Source organism: Rhincodon typus, chromosome 9 (assembly GCF_021869965.1).
Source record: "Rhincodon typus isolate 14 chromosome 9, sRhiTyp1.1, whole genome shotgun sequence".
In the NCBI taxonomy this organism is placed as follows: domain Eukaryota; kingdom Metazoa; phylum Chordata; class Chondrichthyes; order Orectolobiformes; family Rhincodontidae; genus Rhincodon; species Rhincodon typus.
This window is the reverse complement of record NC_063340.1, coordinates 64,123,536-64,133,548: the sequence shown is the minus strand read 5'-3', so window position 1 is coordinate 64,133,548 and position 10,013 is coordinate 64,123,536. Positions and strand designations below refer to the sequence as shown.

General features: G+C 38.7%; 1 protein-coding gene across 2 annotated transcripts in view; it reads right to left on the bottom strand.

Moving 5' to 3' along the window:
- Window positions 1-10,013, bottom strand: part of pigf (phosphatidylinositol glycan anchor biosynthesis, class F) — a 48,216-nt gene that overhangs the window by 34,699 nt on the left and 3,504 nt on the right. For both annotated transcript variants that reach the window (XM_020510061.2, XM_048600745.1), the window contains exon 3: window positions 4,237-4,353. In XM_020510061.2, coding sequence (XP_020365650.1) covers window positions 4,237-4,353 — 117 coding nt within the window. The remainder of the gene's footprint in view (window positions 1-4,236; window positions 4,354-10,013) is intronic.

Here is a 10,013-nt window from a genome sequence, read left to right as displayed (position 1 = left end):
TCGGGCCTAGACCCTTCTTCAGAAAAAATGAAGAAGGGTCTAGGCCCGAAACGTCAGCCTTCCTGCTCCTCTGATGCTGCTTGGCCTGCTGTGTTCATCCAGTTCTACACCTTGTTATCTCAGATTCTCCAGCATCTGCAGTTCCTGCTATCTTTTCCATGTCAGCCCACTTTTAGAAAGCACAGAAATAAAAAGACCCAGTATTTACAACAGTTTCCTTGATTTAAAGGCAGCATCCTTTTTCCATTTTTAGTCCATTTTCCAAAAAAAAAAGTCTTTACAAGGGATGGGAAAAACAAGTCATTCAAAAAATCCTTGGAACTATTAAGGAAAGGAGAGATGGGACATTCCATAAATATAAAATTTGTTTTTTTTTCAGGACAAGGCAGATTGCTCAGCTGTAATTATGATAATATATTTTCTATAGTTCATATATACAGGACATTATTTAGTACTGTCTGTACATAACAGCAGTGCTTAAAAAAAAAACTTCATTTGCTGTAAAGCACTTTGAGATATCCAGCAGTTATGAAAAATGCCATACAAATGCAAATCTCTTGTGCACCACTGAAAATCCAATAATACCTCCATTAACAAGGCACCATCTCTTCAAAGGTTTTTAACAAGCAAACAAAAAGGGAAGCTCATGTCAATTCAGTGATTTCTAAGATTTTGATCCAGAGGAATTTCATCAATGCGCCCTGTGGAAGCCTAAGGAAAAAATTCTGATGTTAACTTTCAGATATTCATATTTAACTGCACATTGCTGTCAGCTTCACAGGATAAAAATGGCAAACGCTGACAGTTTTAAATTCATTACTTAGAGTAAGTTGACACTCAGGAAGTGGTACTTTCACCAATCACATGATGAATGTCAATACATGACAGGATCTGCTGAGGAGAGTGACAATGGATAGATAGTAGATCAAAGATTGTTTAGGTTGTCAGGCTAGCACTGGTTCTAGATTTGGTATTAAGCTGAAAGATTTTGTTTCTGCTTTGCTGATGACAGATTAGATCAGCTATCAAAATTTTAGCATATCTTTTCCACCCTAGGCAGAAATCTCAAAGGCTCTTCCAACAATACATTCCCTAACATTATTCTCTGTTCTATCTTCATCTGAAAAATATATATGTTCCTTCATCTTGAATCCCTGATAGTCATGTGGCTCTTGTTTCAGTCTGCCTAAACCTTACCAGTATGTTCACTAACAGATATTCTGAGCCAAGTTTGAAGAAGGTATCCCTTATCTTCCACAATCCAGTCATAAAGTTTGTCTCCCACAATGAATCATGACAGATCGCAGGGAACATGCAAGGTACCTTCATAAATCTATGGCTGCATACTGATGAACAAATATCTCAAAGATGGTGGGAATCCAGGTGAATCCAAGTATTCAATCGTTCTGGCTTTTGCCATCACAAGAGAAGTTTACACAACTCTCTTCTTGGCAAATTAAGTATTTAGGACAGAGGATGTGGTTATGTGCAGCCAACTGTGAGGCCCTCAACATATCTTTGGTGTGGAAGGAACCAGAGATTTTAAGAAAAAAATAAGTTTGGTGTTGACTTTCAGAGCAACTACGGAAGTCTATCTACCAGGTTCAACAGGTCTTCTTCTACAAGACTAAAGTTGACTGCTAGCATCTGATGTGATTTCAGCCACTGGAAACATTGCTATTCCAAATGGCAAGAAGGCTGAAGCATGTGTCTGTAATCTAATAAGGGTACAGTGTCCTGCAATCTCATCGGTGCATCTCTCTCATCATGATATGGCATCATTGCCATGTATCGTGTTTTTCTGATGCACTGTCAAATGCATCCAACATGTTTGAAAGCCTCCAAAAAGTTTAGATAAAGTAGTATCCAAAGAAGAGCTCCCTGCCAAATATTCATTAGAGGAACAGAGACACTGTGGCTGAGATAACCATAAGATTAAATATTCCACAAACGACAACTCAAAAGTACGGCATATCTGGCTTGCAGTCGAGATGACAAATTGAATAATTGTAACTATCCACTCACACTGAAGTCACCCATTCTGAGAGGGCGACATTACTCAACCGTTTAACTCACATTTTGATGTCTGAGCAGTCGACTGCAATTTCTTCTGTCATTTACTCTCATAAAGCATGAGCATTTTCAGGGATCTTTAGCCCTAGTGGAAGACAGCCAGGCCCAATTCCTCACCCATTTGTAATGCTTGATCAAATTACAATGATCAAGGAAATAAATACTAGAATGTTTCACCAAAATAAAAATACCAATACATCATGAGGCAATTTTCAAGAAGTGGTCAAAGCCTTATAGGCAGCTTTCAATTCTAAACAGATATTCTGCATTTACAGAATCTTGCTGCTGCCTTTTTCTTTCAGCAAACAATCCATTTAAGGGGAGGCAATGGCCTAGTGGTATTGTCACTGGACTTGTTATCCTATGTAATGTTCTGGGGACCTGGAGTTTCAATCTCCACAGTGGATGGTAGAATTTGAGTTCAACAGAAAAAAAGAAAAAAAATTTGGAATTAAAGGCTAAATGACTACTATGAAAGCATTGTTTATAAAAAAAAAAAAATCCTTCTGGATCACTAATGTCCTTTAGGCAAAAACTGCTGTCCTTAGGTGGTCTGGCCTACATGCGAGTCCCGACCTCCAGCAATTTTGGTGACTCTTAACTGCCCTCTGAAATGACTTTGCAAGCCACTCAACTGTATAAAATAACTAGAAAGAAAAAAAAGGAATCAAATCAGACGGATTATCTCGCATCAACGAAGGCACTGGAAACAACAGCAAATACATCACTCAGAGATAGTAGGAACTGCCAATGCTGGAGTCAGAGATAACACAGTGTGGAGCTGGAGGAACCTTTCATAATTTTTAGGGCCTCCATTAGGTCACCTCTCAGTTTTCTCCTTAATATACAAAACATCCCAGCCTGCTCACCTTTTACTTGGGTAAGTAAATCGTCCAGGCTCTGGTAGTTATAATGAACCTTTTTTTGTATTTTTTCCAGTGCCTCCACATGGAAACAGGAACTGTACCCTGTACTCCAAGTGTGGTCTAACCATAGTATGATTAAAACAACCAAATTAAACTAGCTTAAGAAGATTAAAAGTATTTAAAGTACTGATTATTATAGTAATTGGAGAAACAAAGTCCCTGGATTATGAAACCGATTTGAATTTTGATCTTGCAGCTTAAGATGCTATCAATACACTTGTATCTCATGACCAGCCAGAATTCTACATTTGGGACAGTAGGTTTTTCGGGATTTTGACTGATGCAATTAACATTAAGCCGCCCTGTAAGATTTTAGCAGTAAAGTGTTTCAAAATGTGTCAAGAGCGAACGTGATAGTTAAGTATGACTCAGGTTTATCTGCCCTATATCCTTGTGAGCATTGGGATACCTCTAGAAATGGATTTAAATGGCTGAGAGAAATGCACAGTCAGTCCATAAATGTGATATATTCCACTGTTATAGGCTGCACATTTCTGTGGTTATATTGATTTGATACACCAAATTAATTTAAAGAGATAAACTAACTCCATTGTATAAAAAAGTTATTCGCTTGATCCTTGAACAACATGTCCATCAAGCAGCTGAGCCACCAACCTGTCAGATGACAGCTTTAGACTGTGGAAAGCTGACTTCAACCAGGATGGCAGGAGGAGACACAGCATAGAGCTGAGCTCCTGGATTTAAAAGGAAGGGTATGGAGAAAGTTTCTTGAGGGCTCATCTTTAAGCACACTATCTGCAACCACTGCTGTGAATACATACTGGGAATGGTCATCAGTCGACTGCAAGGTTGAGATGAACTGTAGTAGTCTCTCTGGGCAAGTAGACAGCAAATAATTGTTACAACTCACTATTGAGGTCCACAGATAAATAATACATGCCTTCAATTGTTAAGACAAAATTATACGAATACTGCAATAGTCTATTGGTCTTGAGGCAATCCCTTGAGACTGAGAATTTATTACTGTAATACTACACCAAGAAGCAAAATTACTACATAATTGGTACATCTGCATGCAAAATTTTATACGAGGTGCAACTGCAACAGCAACATCGATTTTATTAATCTGACGAGATTGCATACAAATACAAAAACACAATACTTAAATGATTCAATATATTGGATTTCCAGCAGACTTCAAACTTCCACAATTTGTTTGTTTTTCTACAAAGCACAAGACCGAACCAACAAAGTCTGCACTCTCTTCATTACTTACCCATTTTTAGTGAAGACACGTATCCAGGCCTGGACATTGGGTCCTAGCATACATAGGCAACGAAGTGTTGTAAAGGTTGACAAAAGAACAGCAAACATAAAGGTCTCCCTGAAGGACCTGGAAAGTACAAGACTCGTTTATAATTGGTAGTTTCATATATTTACTACATATTAATACAATATTAGAAATATGTATAAAAGTTTACATCACTTATCAATCTATTTTTGAATTTTGAGTCATTAACCTGGGTTTTTGTGTATTAAGTCCATAATTGACTTGCAAGTATTTCTGTTGCCATGGTGATTTTTTTTTAAAAAAACAGTTTGAGGGGCTACTTTGACCATCTAATGGGTTTGTGTTTAATTTAGAACTTTCAAGCTTATCAGGGGTGAATCATTGTGATTCAAGGTTTTTGTTAGAAATTTCCAGACTGGGAGTTTTTTTTTAAGTGTAATGGAAACATCCATAATAAAAAGCTTTTTGTTTCACTTTGGTTTAGGTAGTTCTTTGAACTCCTGTATGGACATGCATGTGTACAGCAATGCTCTTGAGGAGGAGGGAATATATTGAAATGAGATTACCTCATGGAAAGAAGTTAGTAATAGTCCCAGACCAGAAGTGTTGGGATAAATCCTGAAGTTGGATTTGGATAAATGTAGGTGTATGAAAGCTCCAGGAATAAGCTATCAGATGTCCCAGTCCAGGGGTTAATATCACAGTTACCTTAAACCTATTGAGGTGTTAGATAATGGGATTTTTATGCGAGTGCTATACAAGGGTTGCTACTGGTACAAGCATTTTTATTTTAACTTGTAAAAGGAGTATTTTGGGAGAACTGGCATTATACTTCCACTGTGTTTTTGTTTATTCTATTTTATCATTATTTTACCAAGGCTGCATACTCAGAACCTTACTATACTCCTTATGCACTCATGACTGTGTGGCCAAATTTCATCCTAACTCCATCTGCAAGTTCACTGATGACACCACTGTTATCAGCTGGATCTCAAACAATGACAAGACAGAATACAGGAAAAAGATAGAGTGCTCTGTGGTGTGGTGTAAAGATAACAATCTCTCGTTCCAACATCTGCAAATCAAAAGGGCTGGTCATTGACTTCAGGAAGCAGAGTAGAGGGCACGCCCCTGTCTACCTCAATGGTGCTAAGGTGGAGATGGTTGAGAGCTTCAAGTTCCTAGGAGTGATGATCACCAAGAATCTGTCCTGGTCCAGCCAAGTTGATGCAACGGTCAAGAAAGCACAACAAGGCATTTACTTCATCAGGAGCTTAAGGAGGTTCAGCATGTCTGTAAAGAATCTTATACATTTTTATAGATACACCATAGAAAGCATTTTATCCTAATGGATCAAGGCTTGGTATGGCAACTATTCTGCCTAAGACCAGGAGAAACCATAGAGAGTTTTGAACAGCCCAATCCATCACGCAAGCCAACCTTCCATCCACTGACTCCATCTATATTTCTCGCTGTCTCAGGAAGGCAGTCAACATAATCAAAGACCCCTCCTACCCCAATTATAATCTCTTACGACCTCTTCTATCGGGCAGAAGGTTCGAAAGCTTAAGCCCGCATACTGAAACATTCAAGAACAGCTTCTTCCCTGCTGTTATTGGATTTCTGAATGGACCTCTCAAATTTTAAATTTAATGTAGATCTCGCTGTTTGCATCTTCTCTGTCGTAACGTTGTATTCCTCACTCTGTTCTATTACTCTTCTGCACTGTGTATAGTATGATCTGCCTGTACTGCTAGCAAAACAAACTTTTCACTGTAACTAGGTACATGTAACAATAATAAATAAAAGCAAAACAAAACTTTTCTTTCACTCAATAGACTTCGTTTTTATCATAGAGTCTTACAGCATGGAAACAGACCTTTCGGTCCAACTAAACCACGCAAACCATGTTCCCAAACTAAACTAGCCCCACTTACCTGCGTTTGGCCCATATCCATTCAAACTTTCCTATTTATGTACTTATCCAAATGTCTTTTAAATGTTACAATGCAACTGTATCCACCACTTTCTCTGGCAGTTCATTCCACACTCTAACCACTCGTGTAAAAAAGTCCTCCTGTCCTTTTTAAATCTTTCTCCTCTCACCTTAAAAACCTGGCCGTTAGTTTTGAACTCCCACCCCCATCTTAGGCAAATAGCAAAAGTCTTTTCCCTTATTTATGCCCTTCATGATTTTATAAACCTCTACAAGGTCACCTTCAACCTTGTACGGTCCAGTGAAAAAAAAATCCCAGCATAGTATGACGAGACTCTGCAGCTCTATCAGATTTCATCAGGGCTATAATAGAGTTTGTTTGCAAGAACTCAGTTGATTAAATATAACACTCAAGCAAAGACTTTGGCATTGCAGTACATTATTTTACATTGCAGAACGGCCAGAAGTAAATAAATAAGATATTGTGTCTATCAAGGGAGCATTATCTGGGGCCACTGTTAGTTCACTTAAGAGAGAAGTTGATAATAAAACCTGCAAGTTTGCTTATGGAAATAAAACTGAAATGAGTTGAAGAAGAAATCAATGTATCATTTGCAGAAGTAGAAGAATTGGGAGCTTGGGTCTAAAGGCTGTTAAACATCTAGAAATTCAAAGTTGTAAAAATGTAGAAGCGAACCAAAGTGGCAATAAAATAGTTACAGGAACAGTCTACAGGAAAGATGGGTGGGGACTTGGGAAGATTTACATTCTGTCCTTAGAGAATTAATAATGAAGACATTTACGTTTTTTTATATAGGATGCTTTGAGAAGTGATTATTGGCACTGAAAGGGCAACTTATAGGTCGCCTTACTGGTTTATTTAAGACACTAAAGGGAATATCTAAACTGAATCCCAGAGTGATGTCCAATATTAGGAACAAGAAAGTACAGATGCAAATTTAACTGGTTGTTCATTCATGTTTTAAGATCCAATTTCTTTACACAGCAGGCATATAAATGGAATAAAAACAGACGTTGCTGGAAAAGCTCAGCAGGTCTGGTAGCATCTGTGAAGAGAAATCAAAGTTAACATTTTGGGTCTGGTGACCCTTCCTCAGAAAAATGGAATAGTCTGCTTTCTACCAAAACTCCACTGATCCACTTCCAGTCTACTTACATCCTTACTTAAAAAAGGAGACCAAACTGCATACAACATTTAATATGTGGCCTCTTTAATGCTCTGTGTAACTGAGGTATACAATCCTTACTTTGAAGTTCAATTCCTCACATAATAAAGGATAGCTTCCCATTAGCCTTCTTAATGACTTTCTGTACCTACATACTAACTTGTTATGACTCACGCACAAAAACGCCTAAATGACTCCACACCTCTGAATTCTGCAGTAATGCTCTGTTTAAAATATACTCTGCTTTTTTTTTTATTCTCCCAGTCAATCTTTTTCGTTGTTTCTGAATTTTTTTTTGCCCCGCTTCAGAGTTGCATTACTAACAAAGAAAAGGGAACATTGCTGTTTTTCAGTCTTTCAATATCTTAATCGACATTCTTAAGTCAAACTTCCTGTATTTTTCTGCAAATAATTGAAATAAATTCTGGAGACAGGGTAGGGTAGATTGAAAAGAACTGACCATAAAAATTGCCAGAAGACAACCTAAAAAGTCAGATGAAACAAGTAAAACACAGGGGTACAAAGCAATTTGCATTGTAGATTTTGTCTGTACAAGCCATTTAGGAACATAGAAGCAGGAATAGACTATTTGGCCTCTCAAACCTGCTCTGCTTTTCAAAGATCATTGCCGATCTGGATGTGGTCTTAGACCCACTTTCCTCTTTGCACCTCACAACCCTCAACTCCCTTGTCTACCAAAGATCCGTCTAACTCAGCCTTGAATAAATGTAATGACCCAATCTCCACTATCAATGCTCTAATGACCCTTTGAGAGAAAGATACTTCTCACGTGTCTTGGATGTCATTGTTAAGCTCCCTCAAGAGAAAAAAAATCCTCCTGCTAGCACCCTATTCAGTCCTCAATTCTCATTCTTCTACATTCCAATGCATACAGCCTAAACTGTTCAACCTTTCTTCATAAGGGGAGTCCTTCATCCCACAATTAAAGTTGAGTGAACCTTTTCTGAAATGCTTTCAATGTAATTATATATATAGTTTTAAAATGAGATTTCCAAACCATACACTGTACTCTAGATGTGCAATCACTAATCCCCTACGCAACTGCAGTAAAAATTCCCCTATTCTTAATTTCCATTATTGTTTTAATATATGAAAATATTCCATTTACCTTCCTAATCACTTGCTCTTTCTGCATACTAACTTTGTGATTCATCTTCCAGGACAGTCATAGCCTTATGTACCACCAACTGCTGCCATCGGTCTCCACTTCAATAGCACACTACTTTTCTACATTTCCTGTCAAAAGGGGACTGTTGAAATTTGCTCACGTTACACGCAGTCTGCCTACTTCTTTTTACCCACTCACTTAATCTGTCTATATCCCTATTCAGACTTTCTCTTTCATATATCCATCCAAATGTCTTTTAAATGTTGTAACTGTATTTGCCTCTACCACTTCCCCGGTAGCTCGTACAATACATGCACCACCCTCTGTGTGAGAAAGTTGCCCCTCAGATTCCTTTTAAATCCTTACCCTCTCACCTTAAACCTATGCCCTCTAGTTTTTGGACTCCCCTACCCTTGAAAAAAGGCCTTGGCTATTTACCTTATCGATGCCCCTCATGATTTTATAAACCTCTATAAGGTGACCCGTCAGGCCCTGAAGCTCCAGTCCCAGACAACTCAGCCTCTCCTTATAACTCAAACCTTCCAGTCTCAACAACATCCTTGTAGATCTTTTCTGCATCCTTTCCACGTTAGTCACATCCTTCCTATTGCAGGGTGATCAGAACTGTACATAGTACTCCAAATATGGCTTTTGCCAATGTCTTGTACAATTGTAATATGGCGTCCCAACTCTTGCCCTCAATGCTCTGACCAATGAAGGAAAAATGCCTTCTTCACCAAGCTGGCTTGTTTTCGTTCAGACGTTTCGTCACCATGCTAGGTAACATCATCAGTGAGACCTCTGATGAAGCGATGTTGTTCTATTCCGCTTGGAATTTATTCTGTCTGGTCCGTTATGGTGATCATTTCCGGTTTTGTTCCGTACGGATTTGTATACGGGGTCCAATGCTATATGTTTGTTGATTGCATTACAGGTTGAGAACCATGCCTCTAGGAATTCCTGTGCATGTCTACTTTTGGCTTGGGCTACTAGTTACGTTGTCCCAGTTAAACTGATGGCCTTCATTGTCCAAGGAGAGTTCGTCGTGTCGTTCTTGTTGTTGTCTATTTAGCAGGCACCTGAAGATGAAGTTGTGGGGATATCCGTTCATAGCGAAGATTTTGTATAGGTGCTGTTCCTCTTTCCTGCGTAGTTCTGGAGTGTTGCAGTGACTACTAAATAGACAACAAGAGGAGGACACAGTACACACTAACACACTGCCCTACATCAGGAACATATCAGAACTGACAATGAGACTCCTAAGACCACGAGGAATCATAGTAGCACACAAGCCCACAGCCACTTTATGACAAACACTAAAGGATTAAAGACCCCATTCCCACAACATGCAGAATCACCATAGTTTACAAAATACCATGCAACAACTGCCACAACATGACATTGGACAGACAGGAAGGAAACCAGCCATCAGAATACATGAACATCAGCTAGCAGCAATACTGTTCGGCGAACAAGTCAACAACCTCACCCACAACCTGAGCTACAAATC